The sequence below is a fragment of the Rhamphochromis longiceps genome, linkage group LG19 (assembly GCF_057381845.1).
Source record: "Rhamphochromis longiceps isolate RC_006_pf linkage group LG19, R_longiceps_female_GT1.1, whole genome shotgun sequence".
Lineage (NCBI taxonomy): Eukaryota > Metazoa > Chordata > Actinopteri > Cichliformes > Cichlidae > Rhamphochromis > Rhamphochromis longiceps.
Genome location: NC_140575.1, coordinates 7130402 through 7152648, shown reverse-complemented (window position 1 = coordinate 7152648; position 22247 = coordinate 7130402). Strand labels below are relative to the sequence as shown.

The 22247-nt window shown below is 43.4% G+C and overlaps 2 protein-coding genes across 2 annotated transcripts in view; one reads left to right on the top strand and one right to left on the bottom strand.

Annotated features, from left to right (window-relative positions):
- kcnh5b (potassium voltage-gated channel, subfamily H (eag-related), member 5b) overlaps positions 1 to 22247 on the bottom strand; it is a 190397-nt gene that overhangs the window by 13860 nt on the left and 154290 nt on the right. The window lies entirely within an intron of this gene.
- LOC146646094 (uncharacterized) lies at positions 15101 to 22185 on the top strand. The gene is made up of 5 exons (XM_085392174.1): positions 15101 to 15368; positions 15558 to 15679; positions 21070 to 21180; positions 21269 to 21935; positions 22130 to 22185. The coding sequence occupies exons 1-5, from the start codon at positions 15101 to 15103 to the stop codon at positions 22183 to 22185; spliced, it is 1224 nt and encodes a 407-aa protein (XP_085248300.1).

The following is a 22247-nucleotide window of genomic DNA, read 5'->3' as shown; positions in this document are numbered from 1 at the left end:
AGAGTGAAAGAGAAAATGACCAGGAGGAATAACAGACATTTCTGCCTCCTTATCTACCAAACTCAATATCAACTGTGGCCCGTAAAGAATTTGCTGCAAAGCATTGTGGGTCATGATTACCTCCAGCCTCTCCCTTTCTCTGGCTACATATTATTATGAACTGATGTCACTCCTTTATCATTTTCACTTCACTCCTAAAGAAGAAATCTCTTTTTCTTTTTTTATCTAGTGATGGTTTCTCGTTTATGCAGAGCTGCCTACAGTCATGCGGCGCTCTCACTCACTCATTCGTCACTGTAATTGTTCAACGGGAAGCAGCTACGTGTGAACGAGGTGAGAGGATGTTGTGGCAGAAATGACAGAGGAGGTCATTAGAGAGCGTGACTTGTTTATGTAACGGGTCAGACACATATACAGTACTGTGCAAAAGTCTTAAGTAGTCCCTCATTTCTGTATTTTTTCTAAATAGATACAACAATTTACTGAGCCTAAACTCTCTTAAGCAAACTTTCTTTAAATCATGTTCAGAAAAAGCTAATAGGCTTTTTTGAAAGGCAAGCCAAAGCTCTCCTTAGGATGTCGTCTGAATTTTGTTTGTTCTGTCAGGATGAGCCCACACTGCTTCAGTAATGCCGCAGCCTGGTCAGATCATCTTCCGATTTGCTTTTACTGTATTCCATCAGTTTTGACAGGATCTCCAACATCAATAGCTGAAAAACAGCTCTAAAACATAACTCATTTGGACTCATCATTCCACTGATTCTAATTGCTGGTCTTGAGTAATTTGGCATATCTCAGCCTTTCTCCATATTTCCTTTCCTTAAGAAAAGCTTCAGTCTGCTTACATTTTGAGAACAACGTTTCTCTTTAATAAACCCAAGATTTCAAGCACACATGTTTCTTTTTAAGTTCTTAAAGGACAAACATTTGTTTTCCATGGCAGATGGCAGCCCAGCCTGAGTCCAATTATTTTGGACTCAGCCTTTGTAGAACCTGTTCCCTCCTCTGCCACTTAAGAACTAATTAAACAAAAAGATGGTCGCTCCTTCTACAGGACAAAAAAGGTTTCTTGGTTTTCCAATTACAATGTGTCAACTTTAATAAGCGGATAAAAACAAGCAAATTGAAAGTTTAATGATATGATCAGTGAAAAAATTGCACTACTTTGTTTTTCTTGAGGATGATCTCAACTGTGGAGATGTACTGCGCAGTATATCGCTATAGATATAAATATATCCACCCAATTTATCTGCCACCTCGTTCAGTTACAAGTTATTACACGCTTCTAAGCAGAATGTCAATAAGTCAGAAAGTTATATTCAGTTTATTTCTCTCTTCAGTTCCCAGAGTATCAAATGAAAAGTCGTTATTTTGTCCTCTCCAAGAAAAATCCAATTTGCCATGCTTTGGGTGTTATGAACATGCTATCTTAAGAAATAAAGATGATAGTATTGTTTAATCATCACTTTTGCAACACTCTTTAATGAAACGTTTCAAACAGTACCCCAGCCTCTTTTGAACAACAACACCAAAAAATAAGAAGATAATTGAAGGTCAGCACTTCAGTAAAAAGTTTCGTTTTTTTTATTAAAAATGGTAGACGACAGCATTAGAGCAAGTCTGCTGCCCTGTCTAAAGCAGAATGCATTTATGTTTGATTTTATTATTTAAATGTATCATACTTAAGATTTACACAAAACCATACCTGTTTCTGTCACTATAGTAGTCACCACAGTTTGCTGTGAGGATTATACTGACGGAAAAATGATCCAACATAATGAAGCTTTATTTTAATACTGGATTTGTCACTAATCCCTACTAGAAATACTACAAATGTTCTAGTGTTGGACAGTAGCGAACCAAGAGTAATGTGAACCAGTCAGCTTTTATAGAATCAGAATTTGTTACTGAGATCTGGGAGGTGTGCACTTTAGGGATGTGATATTCCACTGTCATATTAATGATATAGTGACACCATGCCTTTACGTTCCCTAGTGCGCACAACAATGAGACGAGACCAGACACGTCTGACTGCGAGAGAAAGCGTGTCACCCTCCGATGATGATTTAGCAAAAAGGGAGCTACTTCAACAACCTCCAGCAACGCACAATGCTTTGCAAAAAGAGCAAGAAAAGTTTTCCTGCTAAAGGAAATTTGTTTCATCACTTGAGGCAAAACTACAGTATCGAGCACAGCTAGGCTGTGAGGGCACGTGAGTAGGAGACAGTAGCAGCTGATGATGTGTGGGCCAAAACTAAACAATAAAAAGACTCCACCAGGCATCACCGGAGCACATGCTGGTGCACTCCATATGATAGGAAGAGCGAATAGTGGATGAAAATTACTAAACCAGTTAAACAGTGGTAAAGGCGGATGCACTGGAAACATGTTACAACATTCCAGGTGAAAAATAATTTTCAGTTTCAGTTTTATTATGTGACAATATTGTAAATTACGTTACTTTAATTTGAGATGTAATTACAATATATCGATAAGACGATACATGTGAATGCATCTAGGATACATCTAGGCCAACCCCTAGTCACCATCAGCTCTGTACAGTTTTGCAAACACATTGACATGTCTTGAAAGAAACAGAAATTCTTCACTGAACATCTGATTAACACTGTGGAGCATTTGAAGCATCCATCCATCCATCCATTCGCTTCCGCTTCTCCTTTTCAGGGTCGCGGGGGGCGCTGGAGCCTATCCCAGCTGTCATAGGGCGAGGGGCGGGGTACACCCTGGACAGGTCGCCAGTCTGTCGCAAGGCTAACACACAGGGACAAACAACCGTTCGCACTCACATTCATTTGCACATTCACACCTAGTGACAATTTGGGTTATCCAATTAACCTATCCCCACAAGCTGCATGTCTTTGGATGGTGGGAGGAAGCCGGAGTACCCGGAGAGAACCCACGCAAACACGGGGAGAACATGCAAACTCCACACAGAAAGACCCCGGCCTGATGGTGGAACTGAACTCAGGACCTTCTTGCTGTGCGGCAACAGTACTAACCACCATGCCACCGTGCTGCCCTTTGAAGCAAAGATGATAATATATATGGACATTTTTACCATCATAACTTGGTTGTACTAATAAGTGCTAATTTTGACATGAAATTTTAGGCATCTAAATTATTTTAGTTTGTTTTTACCAGGGGAAGATCAAACGTTTGTTCTCACCATACTGCACAATGAGATAACTTCTAATTGGATCCCTTCCAAACGTGTCCCATCTTTCTACACAACTGAATACGTTTGATTGGCTCTCGTCTTTCCGATATATTTTCATCTTGTCTTTATTCGTTGACAAAACTGTCAAAACATTTGATCATGTTTTGTCCTTGTGCATTCGTTTTTATTAATTATCTTGTTTTTGTCAGGGAAAAAAAGGTTGTTGATGTAAACAATGACAAAATTCACAGGTCAATAAAATCAGCACTGGATGGATGAATGGATAGAAGTTGGTAAAGACCAAAAACAAGGGAGTCCGATGGCTTTGCACGTAAATAATTGCTTATAGTGGATGGAGGTTTAAGTAATAACTGTTCACAAACATACTCACAATATTATCTTAAGATTTGATGCTGTTAACCCTCAATGTTGTGTGTTTTTGCTGCCTGAATTGATATCTGACCAAAGAAGCTGTCACTGGAGGTTACAAACTTACAGCATACATGCTCTCTGTCAGCTAACCTCATCATTTACTTGCAATAAATTAGACTCATTGAAATGATGATGACAATTAAAAGTATTTCTAAATTACCTTACTCTGCACTCTCATATAAAAACAATTTATGTAATTACCAGCAGGATATATATACATAAAGCCAAAGCCAGCTCAGCAAACTGAAACACATCCAAACCCTCCCATTACCATTGCCAGCTAGAAATCTGTCAGAGTCAATTATGCAAAGTAATAGAGCAATAAAACCTAGTTTAATTGCAATCGAGGCGTTTTTGCTTTCATCTCACATTAGCTGTATCTATACAATAATAACATTTATAAAAAAAAAGGTTTGAAGCAGCAGAAAGTGGCAGTTTAACAGCTCCTATAGCAGGCAACTGGAACCAGGATCCAAATGCCGATACAGCTGGTTAAGTAACAGGCAGTTTATGTAATTCAGGAATCAATACACAGGCTTATAGTTGGCAGGGTGTCAGGAACATAGAAGAGGCAGAGGCAGGTAAAGGGCACATTTGATCTTCAGAAAAATTCCACCCCTGGGTGTCCAGTATCGACACTTTATCACCTTTCTGCCCATGAGTGCCAAACCTGCTTCCCTAGATGGTAACAATAGGCTTGTTTTGCCTTTCATAGGTGAAACAATGCTCATCTGTGTAAAATGTGTTATTTCTGCATGTACTATATTGAATTGGAACCTGAGAGGGTTGCAGGTAAAACCACCTGAGCCTGGAACTGGCATGTGACTGAAGCATGTGATTTCTAAATGAAGACGATGGACAGTATGCCCCCCTTTTTAATCATCATCATCATTAGTAGTACTTGCAAGGGTAGTTGCAACCCTTTTACACACTGCAGTTTCAGTGCCACGGTGTAAACAACACAGTCACATAGAGTCAGCAGACTTATTTAGAATTCCCAGGTTAGCGCTGCAAGTTGAAGCAAAGCATACAAATTCTGCAGAAGTGATACTGATTAAAATGCCACTTTTTTACCATCTGTTAGTCAGTCAGTTCCATAACGATGCAAAAAACACATATTACAGCTGAATATTTTGTACTCTCAATTGAAATATGAATAGTGATTTTCAGTGTAAGGTTTTGTGGTGGAAGTTGAAGAAGGAAGGATAAAGTTTTGGAAGCTGAATAGTGAAGAAAGTTTTCTGGGTGGTAGGAAAGAGTCACCAGATGACTGGGAAAGTGAGGAAAAAGTAGACAGCAGAGAGAAGTGGAAAGTGGAAGGTCTGTTGGTCCAGACAACCAACTTGTCTTAAATAAACCATACCATAAAGTTAGGGGAAAGCTTTTGAAGCTAGGTTAAGATGAAAGGTGATCAGCGAGCAGAGAAAGTGCACGATACAGCAGGTGAAATAAGTATTGGACATGTCACCAATTTTCCAAGTAGATATATTTCTAAAGGTGCTGTTGACTTGACGTTTTCACCAGATGTTGGTAACCCATCCAATCCACACATGCAAAGAAATCAAAGCATAGAGGTCCATAAATTAGGATATGCGTAATAATGAGGAACACAGAGGGAAAAAGTATTTAAAAATGCTTATTGGAATGTGTTTAAGGCTTTGTCCAAAAGCCTTTTGAAACTATTCACATGCATTGCTCAGGTGTGATTTCGACCAATTCTGCCACAATCTTGAGGTTTCTTGAGCCCCTCTATAAACTCTGAGCTTTAATTCTTTCCACAGATATTCAGTTGGATTCAGGTCAGGTGATTGGCTGGGCCATTCTAGCAGCTTTATTTTCTTTCTTTGAAATCATTTGAATTTCCTTGGCTGTGTGTTTAAGATCATATTCTTGCTGAAACATCCCCCTTCACTTTAACTTCATCATCCTGGAAATGGCAGCAAATTTTTATAAAGAATGTCTTGAAAGAATTTTTCCATTCATCCTTCTTTCCATTACATAAAGCATTCCAGTGTCATTTGCTGAAAAACAGCCATAATGTTCCCACCTCCACACTTTACTGCTCGTATGGTGTTTTTGAGGTGAAATACAGTGCCTTTGTTTTGGTCTCATCTTGCAAGACTATCCGATTGTTCAGTCTGACGTCACTAGCCGTGTCTGGACCTAAACTCCGCTGCAGGTCCATATATCAAACGATCACTATGGCATTACTGAGAGTTGAAAAACTGTCTAAAGTCTTTCATCTTTAATAAAATGATCAGCGTTCTGCTCTACCAGGTGTAACAATTGAGTTTAACATCCAGGCATCCATGAAAACGGAATTTATGACATTTAACGGAGTTAGAAGTTAGCAGGAAGTTAGCTCGCTAGCTTCCATCTAAATACAATATAGCATGTCCTGACTGCGGGGTTTTGGAAACAAATTAAAACGTACAGCTCTGTTATCACTTCCAACATAAATGAAGACAGAAAACTAAACAGCAGTGACGTTTGTAGGGTTACTGAAGTTTGGCTAGCTGGTATATAATGATGTGCTACGTGACCGCTAGCGACACAGCTATGTTAGCATAATATAAACAAGCTAACTTTTTTTTCCACTCGATAAAAGTTAATGTGAGTGTTCCCGGTGGTCAGGAACAAATGTAATCGCATGGCAGGATGCTGTAAAAGGACCAAACTTCAGCCAGGAGAACAACTGAGATAATCCATCCACAATACGAGGTTAGTCATTCATATACACTGCTGCATGGGCTGGGCTGTAATTACATCCTAAGGTTTTAAAAACTGAGCTTAAATAAATGATTAGTGGTAATAAAAGCCGAGGGAGGTCAACAGTGATCACTGACTGTTTTAGGAGCTTTTTGAGATCAAATAGAAGAAAATACATAACATTAAACATGTTAACAACACAAAAGCCATATTAAACGCAGACTACTTTAGGCCCGGAAGTAGGATTCGTCGCGTCATCACTGAACAACCGGATATGCTCCCAGTATCTCACAGACTTATTATTTTGTACCTGTTGTGGCCAGTTTATGGTGAAATTATGTTCTTACTACTTCCACATTATGGCCCCAACAGTGCTCAATAGAACCTTCAGTAGTTTAGAAATTCTTTTGTAACCAGTGCCATCAGTGTGTGTTGCACCAGTCTTAACAGAGCTCACTGGGTTTTGCCCATCATGAGATGTTTCTTGTGTGACACCTTGGTAATGAAACAGCTTTTTATAGGCCATCAATTTGGTCTGAACAGCTGATAGTAATTTGCATGGGTTGTTATAGACATCTGTAGACAACGTATGTCAAAAGCACCTTTAAAATATTCTTACTCAGAAAACTGGTGACGGGTTTAATACTTTTTTACCTGTTGAAGATGCAGTTTGTTTTCAGAGTGCTGGCGGGCAAGAATAAAGTAAGTCAGAAGGTATCGCCACGTCTCTTTGTGGATTTAGAGAAAGTATGCGATAGGGTGCCAAGAGAAGAACTGTGCTACTGCACGAGGAAATCAGGAGTGGGAGAAAAGGGTGGTACGGGACATCCAACAGCGAGACAGTGGCGAGTTGTGCAGTAGGAGTGTGGTGGGAGTGACAGATGGGTTCAAGCAGTAGAAGCAACAGAGTGTGAATGAGAGTGAAACAGGTGTAACAGTGAAGCTGCAAGGTGTAGAAGTAGTGAAGGCAGACAAGTTTAAATAGCTGCAATCAACCATGCAAACCAACACACTGTGCACAAGAGAGGTGAAGACGAGAGCACAGGCAGGGTGGTGCAGGTGGAGCTGAGTTTTCAGAGGTGATTTGTGACAGAAGGATAGCAGCAAGAGCGAAAGACCTGCTGTGATGGATGGTTTGACAGAGTTAAAGATGTGAAGAGAATGGAGAGGATTAGAAATGAGTACATCAGGGAGACAGCTCAGGTTACGGAGTTAAGAGACAAAGTTTGAAAGGCTGAGATGGTTTGGAGAGTGACAGAGGAGGGACAGTGGATATACTGGACAAAGGATGCTGAATATGAAGCTAGCAGGTAGGAGGAAAAGAGGAAAACTACAAATAGGATTCATGGATGTGTGGATGTGTGACAGAACAGAATGCTAAGGATACGGTGAGATGGAGACAGATGATTCACTGTGGTGAACCCCAAAGTGAGTAGCTGAGAGAAAAAGCAGAAGAAGTCAAGTAACCCATTCATGACTCATTTTAGCTACACTCTAAGTGACCTAAAAAAAGATGTCTTTCACAAAGATCGAGGTGGCTGTGGCTCAGGAACTGGAGCAGGTCATCCACTAACTGGAAGGTTGGTGCTATAATCCCTGGCTGATCCAGTCAGCATCCCTAAGCATCCTTAGTCAAGCTACTGGTGACTCATTCTCTGATGGACACTCTCTGATGCATTCATCAAAGTGTGAATGTTAGATAGAAAGCACTTAGGCATAGAAGAAAAGTCCTTGTATGAATGCGTGTGAAGGATTTTGTTCAATGCACTTTGAGTGATCAAGTACAGTAAAAAAGCAATATAAAAACGAATCCATTTATCAAAGACGTACCTCTGGTATCAGCTCTGACAGACATAAAGTTGTGTTTACTTCTCATGTCATGATCTTAGGAATATTCTTTTCAGGTGAGAGACACTTTGGACACATATAAACTTGGCAATAATAGTTTTTTAGCAGAAGATAATCACAAGATATTTTCTTCTGGCACTAATTCTGTAGTCAGTGTGAGCCTCTCTGGTACCTGGTTTGAAGGTAACTCTACCATCTGTGCTAACATTAAGAAACGCATCAGAAGCATAACAGCTGTGCTGCTCTGTGCTTCTGTTATCATTACTCTTAAGAATTAGCATGTATTTACTAGGTGGTGCATTTTCCCAGTGTTATCGTAGCGAATCAAAAAACATACACAGGTCTTCACAACAACACTGCCGCCTCAGCTTGAGACCTCTTCTTGCCTTGAGGGTTGGCACAGTGTGGTTGTTTTAGATTGTTTGTTTCTCAGATGTTTTGGGTTTTTTTTTTCCTTTTTTCTTCTCTAAGGCTTTAGCATGCATGTCAGGGTCTTGTTTGTCGCGGATGTTGTCATGCACATAAATCACGATTTGTCTATGTATTGCACCATGATTCATCTTTGATGACCATTAATGGAAAGGGCACACAAATTCATAATAATTTGTGTGCCAAGGCTCAAGTTTTAACAGAAAGTAGTTTTGCGTTTCACGTTACAAAGGGCCGTGATGGGGGCGGTGAATCTTGTACAGACTTTGTGCAAGGAATTTATTGCTAACTGGAAGTAGGATTAATTATTTTAGTCATCAAGTTAATTAATGTTTACTAACCTGGGTATAGCTTTAGTTTACTTAAGCCGCAAAGTCAAGTCCAGCAGATGATACAGGTAGATCATCTAATTTAAGCACCTTTAAAACATATTGCAATTTGAAACTGCTGCTGCAGTTTGATCCACCCAATTTCCTCCTTTTCATGCAGTGTCTGACTTAATCAGTGTTGTATCTATTAGTACAAATGCCTACTCTCTTCCTAAATAGGGGTCTTCCTGCTCCCCCCACGTTTTTCCATGGGGACAGGGGCGGCTCTAGAAGGGTCGCATGGGGTGGCAAGTGACACCCTAAAATAATCTCTTAACACTTTGAGCATAGTTACAGTTAGCAGTGAATACAAATTCTAAAACTGAAAATATTGCATAGTGTTACCCCACTCCAGCATTAAAAAATGGTTCAGTCCATAGCGCAGACCGGCTTTTTTCTTGTTTTCAGTAGCAACCGATGCCTAGAATTGTGCCAGAGCACATTTTGAACAACACCATGGGAATTTAGGTTTCACGTAGGTGGTTGGTTGTTACACTCTGGAAATAGAATGAAGGGGAGGGTTATTAACCCTCTGGGGTCCACAGACACGCTGCACCTCCAAATCACATGACTGATTTAAGCTGACATAGCAACAATCTGCAGCCACGCTGAGTCTTTTAGCCCGTGTTGAAAGTTCGGACTTCAACGTATACACCGGTTTTTAAATTTTAATTACAGGCCAGTAAATCCAGAGTTCTGATAAAATATATATCGTCACATTTTGTTTTGTTTTTTTTTAAAAAGCATTTTCTAAGGACAGCGCAAAAACAGTAAAGAAAGAAAAAAGCCATGTATAGTTACATGTATAGTTAGTCTGTTGTGTAGTCGTTGTTTTGTTTTGTGTGTCAGTGAGGGAACTAATGAATGTCACAAAAGCACATTGCAGTGTAAACACTGCCACCAAGTAGAAAACCAGCGGAGTGATACACCTCCTGTTGTCAGGCCTGCAGGTTTATCCCTGTGCTGTTCTCCTCTGTCTTGTGGTGGAAAAAAAAATTCTTTTACTGGCACAAATAATTTGTGGGGCATCCTTTTGCGACAGCTGATTGTTCTCTCATTTTAGTTATAGTAATATTTTTAAAGGGTTGTACAAAATTTTAAAAATGGCAGGTGTATCGGCTGCACTTTTAGATAACTATACTATACTATAAGTTTTCAAAATGTACAATTTATATTTGCATTTCAAGTTATAAAAATAATTTACTCAACATGTCTGTGTTTTTTTACGGTGAAAAAAAAATACTACTAGGATTTTTATGTTCTTGGCGCGATTTCAGATCAGTTGTGTTAATACAGTATGTCAGTGAAAAAACAACTACATTCAGACACGTGAGGTTGAGCTGAAAAGGATGATACCAAGCCAAGGAAATAAAATAAAATGAAACAATTTGAAGGTGAAATACAAATTTAAATGAGGAAATTCGTGGATTTCACCTATTGGGGGTTATTTTTGGAACCTAACTCCCGCGATAAACGAGGGACCACTGTATATAGACAAAACTTTTTATAGTTACCATGAACTATCCATCCATCCTCATCTTTCAAACCATTCAGGGGTTTTGGAGTCAACACCACGAACTAATCTCGTATAAATTAAAATCTTTGTAGTCCCAGATTGACTTTGACTTTACAGCATATCACATTAATAGACAACTGAGGCCATCTGCTTCCTTTCCACACCTTGCCCTGCCATTTCAAAGAGGCCCCTGGAGACCAAGCACCAGGAGCCACCATGACAGGTGGAAGTCGAGTAATAACTCAGAGATGAGGCTGGTGTGGGAAATTTAATCGAGAGCGCTGAAGTAAAAGTTAGGTGTGTGTGTTTGTGTGTGAGAGAGAATGCCTCAGCGTGTGTGTGTGTGTGTGTGTGTGTGTGTGTGTGTGTGTGTGTGTGTGTATGCACTTGATTAAATTCTTTCTGTTGAGTTGTGTTTTTTTTGTTACACACACAAAATCAAACCAGCAGCAGTCACCATGATGGATAGATGCTCAATTGGCTCATACAACAATAGGCGGAGTGAATAAAGGAATCCAAACCGGACCGCACGTCTGCCTGGGCTGGATCCGACCGCGATCCCACATCAATGGGAAAATGAAATAACAATAAGAGCAACCGACAGGAAGCGGCAGTGAGGGAGGGACATTACAGCTCTGTTCTGGCAGGCATCGAAGGAGCTCATATCATGAAGCCTCTAAAAATAGCAGCAGCGAGATCGAGAGACTGCTGGGCAGAAACAAGAACGTGAGGAGGTAGAATTTACTGACTTAAGGGACGAAAAGAAGCTCATCTCTTTTTTTCAAGCAAATGTAGTCTCTTAAATAGCAGGGAAACATCTACACACACTGTAAACATTAAATTAAAATCTCATGAAAGATTACCGCATGTATACATAACATTAAATACAAAACATACAAACAAGAAAAAACAAAGAATCTCTTGCCAACCAAACATTTTTTTCATATCCAAAATATCTGTTACCACTGATGTGAGCATTGCCTTTAGCTGGGAGTTGAATTAGCCTTGTTAAAAGGTTCAGGAAAATTACATAATAGTTCGCATATACTTGTTCATAATGATAACCTGGTTAACTTCATCAACACAAAGCAAGCTGTAAATCATATTACATACAAGAGAGACCCTTATTAATAATGAATTAATAATTGTGTTTGTGAATGTGAGAGAGACTGAATCTCAGCCAATGCATGTCCCTTACATAGGGGCTGACGGAGATGGTCAGACAGGCAGAGATTTAAAAGAGACATATTTATGTGACATACAAAGTCTGTTGAACATTTGATCATATGCCAAATTTCTACAGACAGAAAGTAAGTTGCATAACTTTAGAATTATGCATGTGGATATATGCGAGTGGCACTGTGTGGCAGTGAAGCATTCTAGTACTTAATCCACTACAACCGTGATCAGGCTAACAGAAAATAAACTATATTTCAGCTTCTCAACCATCCATGACTTTCATTAAGAAGTCTTTAACTGGAGATATGTCAAGAATCAATTTGATAATCCTAGGTGGCTTTCTTCTTGAATTATCAGATTCCCAGGATTTTCAGAAAACTTGACCTTGAGGTCGAGGTCACTGAAATTCTGGCTTGTTCAAGATTTTAAACAGATGCACTTATGGTATAAAATTGACATACTAGGTCATGTCTTTCTTGAGTTATTGTGTTCACAAAGCTGGGTGTCCACACCGTGTCATGGTCCCCGTGTCTGCCCGGCTGACTCAGGTTGGCTACATATGTTTCTTGTTTACATCTACCTGGAGTTAATCACACACCTGTGGTTCATCGCCTAAACTCATCCACTACTTAAGGCAGTGGCTGGAAACATCTCGTCGCTGGACTAATGAGTAACCTCGGTAGTAAGCTCCGGAGTACTAGTCTCTTGTTGCCTTTTCGTATCGCTGACCCTTTGGATTAATTACTTGTTGTCTGTAAACAGGAATTCCATTTCCCTGGAACCCTTGGTGTGTGGGCTGCTGGTGTGCTGTGTTTTTTGTGAAGTCCCTCGTGTGTGAAGAGCTCCTTTCCCGGATTTCCCTGTGCCCTGGATTCCCCCCGCCCTCTCACTTGTATATATTTGCACCTGGTGTTGTATAGTAATAAACGGAACTGTATTCTAGCTGCCTTGTCTGCGCTTGAGTCCATCCCACTTCGTGACACACCGCCTGTCCACACCGCCTGGGGTGACGACAATATGCCATCAGCCTTTTATCCTGAGGGGTAAAACTCCAGCAATCAATCTATGTATATATTTCTCTGTATCCTGTACAATTGTGTCAGATGTATCATTTCGTATGTGTTATCAATTCTTATACCAGCACACTGTACAACACAATAAATGTAATCAGGAGGTGCCAGCATCACTACAAAAGGATATTGCTGAACCTGCCCAAACACAAATAGTGTTTGGGCAAGTGTATATAGTATCACATGTACAGTATTTACAGTACTATGGCCTTTATTTACTGTTCTATTTATAGCTTGTTTGTATGGCTCTCTGTCTCTCAGCCACATTCCAAACAGCCCTGAGGGACTGAGAGGAGAAGAAATCCTAATTGTGGCCGTCATCTCCCTGCCACGCAGCCACCACGGGGGAACCAACACAGAAACTACATCCAAACATGCACACAGGGACTCCAGAAAAACACAGTCACATGTTACCAGCTGCCTAGTGATGTGTTTACTTTATGTGAGGTGGTTCATGAGACACAGCAGGTTTTGCCTCACGTGGGATTGTTTGCTCTGCAACACTCCCACAATTAATTCTAAAGAAACACCAAAGCACACCTCGCCATCACCGATCTCCACAAGAGGAATTGAACGAGACAATACAGACTACCAGGAAAGATCACTGCCCCCATGAGGATTATTTAAACTCCAATAAAGCAAATATTACCCTTTTAGATGCCTAGATTAAGGACATGGAGCTGGCATTGAGCAGAATATCTTCCTTTTGGACTTTGAATGTCCTCTAACTTGAACCATGTTGAGCAACAGAGTGCTGGCACATGCTGCAACAGGTAGTTGTTTATTTTCAGCTGTTTCTTTTAACATTTTCCTCTGTGGCATATTCTTTCCACAGGTGGACTTCACCAAAAGTCAGAGGGTAGCGATCAAGACCAACACTTATACTCTAGTACATGTCCAATGATGACACTGATTAATCGACAATTTTTATAGAGGAGATTTAAAAGAAGAAAAACCCCAAAACAAAACAAAGTGATGAACAGAAACAAAATGAAATACATTTCAAAGTTATAAAACAGACACATGTCAAATTCTACTTGCTGTAACTACTGGACCTATCACTCTAATCATTGTTCATCTAATAACTGTTTTAGCAGTTACAAGAAACTACTCAAAGGGTAATAACAGCACACACACGCACACACACAGACACACACACACACACACACATTGGCTTTTATTGCTACTGTATTAGAAAAAAAAATACTTTAAAGAACACCTATTACTAACTCTTCTGCTTTTAAAAGCATGTTAGTTTTTCTCATTTCTAGCAGCTAGACCGCAGAGAAAATCCTCCCTCGTCTTTCATTAATGTAGCTCTTACTTCTCTGGAGACAGACACACAGGAGAGGAAAAAATGGGCTTCTTTTTCCTCTTAAGTTGAACAATTCATTATTTACCAGACAGGGAAGAAGAAAGAAAATGAGACTGTGTGCATGGATGACTTGCTCTACTCTCCGCTGCACCTCGTCCCTAATGCTCCTGCAGACTTTCTGCCCATCGAACCTTGGACAATCACAAACACACACTAAACTAATGCACTGTGCTGTGCTACAATGAGCGCTCAGGCACACAATTGCACAAAGGGGCTCTCCTGTACAGCAATCAGGAGACATAACAGGAAAAAAAAGTCGCTATGACTTCTACTAACAATATGCACGCGTTTGAATACAGGACGTGTACATTTTCATATTTTAAACACCAAAGGTAGAATAAACTATATGTCATGGTCCTGGGTCATTTTGGCCCAGCGTTTTGTGTTTCCTTGAAGTTCATTTTTGTGCTTTGTGTTTATTCTGATTTTGTATTGGTTTAGGGTTGAACCTGTAGTTTGGTGTGTGTATTCAGCCCTACCTGTGTCTGTCCTTGGTGCTCTGTTCATGTCCCCGTGTTGTGTTGTAAATCAGTCTGTGTGTTCCTGCTTTACTTTGAAGGCTCATGTTCTGGATTTCCTATTCTATTTTGAAGGTCTGTGTCTGTTGTCATTGTGTTCAGCTTGTGTCCTCCGGTCCTCATGTGTATTAGGTTCAGCTGTTCTTCCCTCCTGTGTGTGATTACCTGATTACCTTGTGTGTGTATATTTACTGGGTGTCGGTCTGTGTTCATTGTCGGCTCGTCTGCGTTCTATGGTGTTCCTGTCTCTGCGTCTCTCTGCCCCGCACCCCTTTTGTATGGTCTCAGGTTTGTCATTTAGTTCTCCCAGTTTAGGTTTCTTCAGTTGTTTTGTCATGCCTCACTGCCTGTTTCTGCCATTGTCACTTTGTAAATAAACATCACTCGTATCATCAGTCACTGCTGCATTTTGGGTCCTCCCTTTCCTCCACACCACACGGCTCACTCCGCCAGCCGTGACAGTACGAGCCGACCAAACATGGACCCAGCAGCTTTGTCTGGAGAGAGCGACCTCGCACGCATCCGACGCCTGATGGACTGGGTAACCCACACCACCAACGCAAGGGCACAAGTGGTGGGGTTAAAAGCCATCGAAGCAATCCTGGAAGAAAATCCCTACCTCTGCCAGCTTAAGGGAGTTTCAGGTTTAATTTGCAACCTGCATAAAGCCCGGGGGGTGGTGCGAGCTCGGGAATCCACAGACTTTGTCCAGCAGCAGCGGATTACGGCCGCCCCGGAACAGCCACGTCAGCTTCTCCCGCCGGAGGTTTTGCCCGGCCCGCCGGAGGTTTTGCCCGGCCCGCCGGAGGTTTTGCCCGGGAGGAAGCGACGATCGCGCCGTCGGCGCGTCACCCCACAGCCGGATATTGGAACTTCAGAACTGCCGGCCGTGGTGAGTGAGAAGGACCCTTTTTCTGTCTTGGACTGTGGAACAGTTTATCCAGGGACTTTGTTTGGTGCAGCAGACGACAAGGAGAACGGTGTGTTGCTTGCTCATTCTCCTGCTGAGCTGTCTTTACCTCGTTTAGCTGCACAGCTGCAAGCAACTCGGACTCCGGTATCTCCGCTAGCCCAGTCATTCATGCCGTCTCCGTCTTCACAGACTCCCTCTGTACGGGAGGCTGCGTCCGTGCCTCCCATTTTTGACTCTTTTTCTAGTACGTATTATTTGCAGAGAGACAAACACGTTAAAAATGCAATCGTTCCTCAACAGCTGGCTAGTTTAGAGACTGTTACTTGCTCCAGGGCCTCCCCAGAGGCTGGGTTCCAGCCCCCAGCCGACTCTGGACCCCTGGAGGTTAAGAAGCCAGCTGAGGACTGCACCGGACTGTCGCTGCCTGAGCTGAGTCACTGCTCAGTGCAGCTGCAGTCTGCTTTGTGTTTGCCAGAGGCCCGTGTGCCTGCTGGTTCTGTTGCGTCCCTGCCAGAGGTCTCCGTGCCTGCTGGTTCTGTTGCGTTCCTGCCAGAGGCCCGCGTGCCTGCTGGTTCTGTTGCGTTCCTGCCAGAGGCCCGCGTGCCAGGGGCTCCAGTGCCCACTGGGTCTGAGACTGTTTTTGCTGGGGGGCCCGAGGAGCCCGTCCAGCCACCAGCTGCAGTCTCATCACCAGCTGCAGTCTCATCACCCTCGCCTGCTGCGGCCTCAGAGTCTTCGGCCTCGCCTGGTCCGGTTTCAGCATCTGCTTTGGCTTCATCCTCGTCGCCTGGTCCAGCGTCTGCTTTGGCTTCATCCGGTCCAGCCTCTGCATCCTCATCATCCTCGTCTGGTCCAGCCTCTGCATCCTCATCATCCTCGTCTGGTCCAGCCTCTGCATCCTCATCATCCTCGTCTGGTCCAGCCTCCGCTTCGCCTTGGGCTGCAGGGGCCACGCAGCCTTCAGGTCCCCTACTACCACCTTCACATCGTCGGTCATCTGCCAGGCCGCTTGTTGGGCATCTCCGCCACCGTGGACGCCCTCCAGAATGCCCTCCTGAACGCCGCCACTGCCTTCCACGTGGCCGGCCTCCGGACTTGTTTCCACGCCGATGTTGCCGTCCGCACGGTCGGCCCCCAGAACTGTTTGCCCGTTGTTGCCGTGTGCACGGTCGGCCCCCAGAACTGTTTGCCCGTCGCCGCCGTTGCTGTGTGCACGGTCGGCCCCCTGAACTGCCTCCACTCCGCCACCGCTGCCTTCCGCTCGGTCGGCTTTTGGATCTGTGTCAGCCTCCGGGCCGGCCTCCTGAACTGTGTTTTGTCCTTGTGCTCCAGCATGTGTGTTTGTTTTGGACAGGTCACTTGGTTCGCTGGGGCTTGTTTTTGTTCGGTGTTGGTCCCTCCGTCCTGGGCCCCCGCCGCCCGCCCTGGGTTGGTCATCTGTTTTTGTTTTGGGCTGTCTGGAGTCAGCCCTTGGAAGGGGGGTACTGTCATGGTCCTGGGTCATTTTGGCCCAGCGTTTTGTGTTTCCTTGAAGTTCATTTTTGTGCTTTGTGTTTATTCTGATTTTGTATTGGTTTAGGGTTGAACCTGTAGTTTGGTGTGTGTATTCAGCCCTACCTGTGTCTGTCCTTGGTGCTCTGTTCATGTCCCCGTGTTGTGTTGTAAATCAGTCTGTGTGTTCCTGCTTTACTTTGAAGGCTCATGTTCTGGATTTCCTATTCTATTTTGAAGGTCTGTGTCTGTTGTCATTGTGTTCAGCTTGTGTCCTCCGGTCCTCATGTGTATTAGGTTCAGCTGTTCTTCCCTCCTGTGTGTGATTACCTGATTACCTTGTGTGTGTGTGTGTATATTTAGTGGGTGTCGGTCTGTGTTCATTGTCGGCTCGTCTGCGTTCTATGGTGTTCCTGTCTCTGCGTCTCTCTGCCCCGCACCCCTTTTGTATGGTCTCAGGTTTGTCATTTAGTTCTCCCAGTTTAGGTTTCTTCAGTTGTTTTGTCATGCCTCACTGCCTGTTTCTGCCATTGTCACTTTGTAAATAAACATCACTCGTATCATCAGTCACTGCTGCATTTTGGGTCCTCCCTTTCCTCCACACCACACGGCTCACTCCGCCAGCCGTGACACTATATGTTCAATCAGTTGTGAACATCTCTGCTCTGCTTATAGCCATGATATGAGCCTACATTATTTACCATGAGAATTATCCTCCACCATCGGGGCAAAATGAAGGTATAATTATGGGAAATGCTAAACAAAATGAAATTTTCTATTTATTCGCATTAGGAAGATGGACTAGCTTGTCCAAAAATACTCTTGCTAAAGCTGGGCAATAAAATTTAACTGTTTGAAACTCTACTGTGAGTGTCTTAACCAATTTTAATGACGCAACTACTAAAAACCAACTGGAAATCCATAAAAACAAGCAAGAGCTGAGGTTGACCACAGTTAGGTGATGCTTTACATTCTATTCTGAATGGACCACAGGACGGGGGAGTGAAAAGTTGGCCGTCATACAATAGATCGTTTCTCCAAAAATATTCTCAGCTATCCCCAAAGTGCAATAAAGAGTTGGAAATCGGATTAAATTACATTTACATGTGATCATTTTCACCCCTGCATGACTGGTCAATCATAGCATGTTGTAGATATAGTATACCTAAAGAACATTGGAGGACGGTAATTAAAATTTACTTAATGCGTTCTGTTCATTTTGGCAAGAGGCATCCAAGAACAGAGCTTGAAACTCTCTCACTTCCACTGGTAATGGTGGACAAATTGCTCTGAGCAGCACAAGCGACAATGGATCGGTTTCCAGAGGACGTCAAAAATTGATGAGCCATGCTGGACTTAAGATATTCACAGATTTCTGGGATCAATAACCTGGAAGCGAAAGGAGTCCAAAGAGCAACAACCTAATTTTCCTTAAACTAAATTGTCCTGTGAGACTCAAAAATCAATCACTAGCTTCACTGTTGCACAGCCACCAAACTCCCTTTACACCTCAATGGTCTTCTGTTGGCTATCCTCCAATACTTGTTTTGGAAAATGCACTTCCTTTTAGTGTCTTAATGGCAGGATAAAGAGACATCTTTATAACATATCTGCACTTACACCCTTCTCTTACCCACAACCTTACCCCTCATCTTTCAAAGACACACACAGCGATTCGTCTCATTCTGACAGTCCTGTCCACAAACATTTAAATTCCATTAAAAAGCCAGCCTCTTTAGGAGCACTTGAATTAAAAACAGTGCTGGCCTAAAGAAAGTAGAGACCATGACTTTACACAGTCACATTCAGTGAAACATTCAGTATCATACATATTTAAAAAAAAAAAAAAAAAAAAAAAAAAAAAATATATATATATATATATATATATATATATATATATATATATATATATATATATGTATGTATATATATATATATATATATATGTGTGTGTGTGTATATATATATGTATGTACTAAGGGTGCAACGATACTCGTATCGATATTGAACTGTTCGATACACAGTCACATTCAGTGAAACATTCAGTATCATACATATTTAAAAAAAAAAAAAAAAAAAAAAAAAAAAAAAATATATATATATATATATATATATATATATATATATATATGTGTGTGTGTGTATATATATGTATGTACTAAGGGTGCAACGATACTCGTATCGATATTGAACTGTTCGATACAGTGCTTTCGGTTTGGTACGCATATGTATCGAACATTACAAAATTTTTAATTTATTTTATCAACTTTCCTTCTGACGATGCTGTCTGTGTTGAGCGCTCAGTGGATCTGCGCTTGACAGTGCAGCCTAGGCGGAGTAGTCGAACGCAGATTCAGTAAGCGCAGGGCAAGCTAGCGAGACAGAAGTTAAGCTCTCGTTGCAACATGGCAAATTGAACCTCCCCCACCCTCATTCAGATCTGGCGTTTGGAACTATTTTGGTTTTCATGTGACGTATGACCCTGAAGGTAAGCGCGTCATGGACTAAAGTAAAACAGTATGTTGGATGTGCCACGCAATGCTCAATTACATGGGTGGGAGCTAGTGTGTTAGCGCAGTTAGCTCGTTAACGTGTTGGCCGTCCAGCCCCATGCACGGGGCAATCCGCGGTAGCTCGTTAACGGAGATTTGCCGTGTTGTGGCGCTAACGTCATTTCAATGAGATTTACGCTGACAGCACTAGTGGGAACACAACGAATATGACTGCACATTTACGCCGACATCATCCTAGTGCAAAGACAAGTGGAAACCGACAAAAACAACAAGCACGCATGCTACAAACTTTAGCCGAGTCATTTAGACAGCTGTTAGCACATGATTCTCCTTATGCTGCTGAGAATATAGCCCAGAAGAAGCGTATAGTATAGCTTTTATTTTGGAAAGAGCCCTTTCTCTGTAATAAACTCTCTTTTCCAAAGATGAGTGATTCCTCAATCAGATACAGGGCTTGCAAAATCGCTAGCCCGACGTCCTGGGGCTAGCGATTTTTCCAGTCGGGCTACCAAAATCTATCTCTGCCCTGCCCGTCGGCCTATCGTAGGAAGGAAAAATATATGTCAATGCTTTTGCATTCTTTCGGAATTGTAGCTGGGTAATTATGTCATTGGCATCGGTGAGCCGCTGTCAATATGTGACATATTGAAGTCGCGTTTGAATTTGCGCTTGTTTTTTGCTTTCACTTTGCAATCGCGCGAACTGTGTATAGAGAGCGACAGCACTGATTGGTGAGTGACGATCATTTGCGCACCAATTCCTCTGACATCGTCTTATTAATCATTAGCTTACTATGCAAACATGACAAGTGAAATCTCCGGCAGCTTAAACATGTGAGAGGTTGATCACGCAGAGGATCGCTGAGCATTATGTGAGTGCCTGTGTAAAAGCAGCAGGATATATATTTTAGTTCTGCTGAGCCAAATAAGACAGGTCAGGGTGAAGAGGTGAGAGCCAAAGAAAATCTTACCACAAAACGGAAAAGATATGACAAATCAGACTATAAGGCAAAAAGAAAGTGCAGCTTTATGGTTTCATGGACAAAAGAATTTCTGAGGCTGCAATATGACGAGCTAAATAACCAGGGCTGCACATAAGTGGTCCGCAGGTGCGCATTCGCTGTCAAAATAAAAAAACACGCACAAGATAAGAAGTTGCAACGCGTGTTTGCGTACATAAGATTTTCAGGAGGAGGACAGACATTTGTTTAGAACTCTTAAAGATGTCGAAGAAGCTCCTTTAAGCAATTACTGTGATGTTCCTCCACCTCCAAAGAAATGTCAGAAGGAGTCCAAACCACAAAAGAAGCATGAATTCTCGGAAAAGTAGTTGCAGGAGGTGAGCTGGCTTCAAACAAATGATGAACGCACAGAGATGTGGTGCAGAATGTGCCGTGAAAATTTAATAAATGACAAATTAAAAAGGCATGAACATTTTTTTTGGTGTATCGTTGCACCCCTAATAAATATATATATATATATATATATATATATGTTTATACGGTCAGCTGCCCGTCCGCTTTCGGCTCAGTTACCTGCTCAGCAGCCACCTGTAGCTGTGGCACAGCCAGCTGCCCAGCCGGTAGCCAAAGCGCAGCCCGCGGCCCAGCTGGTCGCTGTACCTCAGCCAATCGCCCAGCTAGTAATCCAGCCGTCACCTGCTGAATCATCCCCCATCTACCTCACCGCTTACCGTTTCATCCCGTTCACCATCCACATCACCCGCTCAGCCATCTTCTCCACCAGCAGCAGCCTCCATTCCACTACCCACTCCAGCGGCCTTGTCCGGAGAGAGCGACCTCACCCGCGTCCAACGCCTGATGGACTGGGTAACTCACACCACCAACACAAGGGCAAGGGTGGTGGGGTTAAACGCCATCGAGGCAATCCTGGAGGGAAACCCCTACCTCGGCCAGCTCAAGGGAGTTTCCGCCTGCCTTTGCACCCTGCATAAAGCCCGGGGGGTAGTGCAAGCTCGGGAAACCTCAGACTTCGTCCAGCTGCAGCAGGAGCTCAGCGAGCCGGAGGAGCTCAGCGAGCCGGAGGAGCTCAGCATGCCCGAGCAGGAGCTCAGCGAGCCGGAGGAGCCCGCACCGCCAGCTGAGGAGCTCAGCGAGCCGGAGGAGCTCAGCATGCCCGAGCAGGAGCTCAGCGAGCCGGAGGAGCCCGCACCGCCAGCTGTGGAGCTCAGCATGCCCGAGCAGGAGCTCGGCGACCCGGCGGAGCCCGCTCTGCCAGCTGAGGAGCTCAGCGAGCCGGAGGAGGAGCTCTCGCTGCGAGAAGAGGAGGAGCTCTCGCTGCCGGCCGAGCAGGGTCCCGCTCGGCCGGAGGTCAGCGGACCGGAGGGACCTCCACGTCTAGCGCGGCCTCCTCGCTGTCCACGTCCGGTGCGTCCATGTCAGCGATCGGCGCGTCGTGGACCTGGTGCCACGCCTCGCTGTTGCTCACCGGAGCAGCGCCGCCGCCACCGGACCCATGGCAGGCCATCAGAACCGTTCCGCCGCCACCGGACCCGTGGCAGGCCGCCGGAGGAGCAGCGCCGCCGCCACCGGACCCGTGGCAGGCCCCCTGAACTGTTTTGCTGCTGCTGCCGGACCCGGGGCCGTCCGCCGGAGCTGCTACATCGCCGCCGTTGGGCTCGAGGTAGGCCCCCTGAACTCTCTTGTTGTGTTGATGGGCCGCCTGTGACTGTTTGTGGCGTCTTTTCGT

Excerpts from the sequence above, each read along its gene's own strand:
- LOC146646094 (XM_085392174.1), top strand. The coding sequence starts at position 15,101 with ATGGACCCAGCAGCTTTGTCTGGAGAGAGCGACCTCGCACGCATCCGA. Across the intron at positions 21,181-21,268 it reads CTCAGCCAATCGCCCAGCTA|CCATCTTCTCCACCAGCAGC; the intron begins GTAATCCAGCCG and ends TCACCCGCTCAG. Across the intron at positions 21,936-22,129 it reads TCCACGTCCGGTGCGTCCAT|CGGACCCGGGGCCGTCCGCC; the intron begins GTCAGCGATCGG and ends TGCTGCTGCTGC.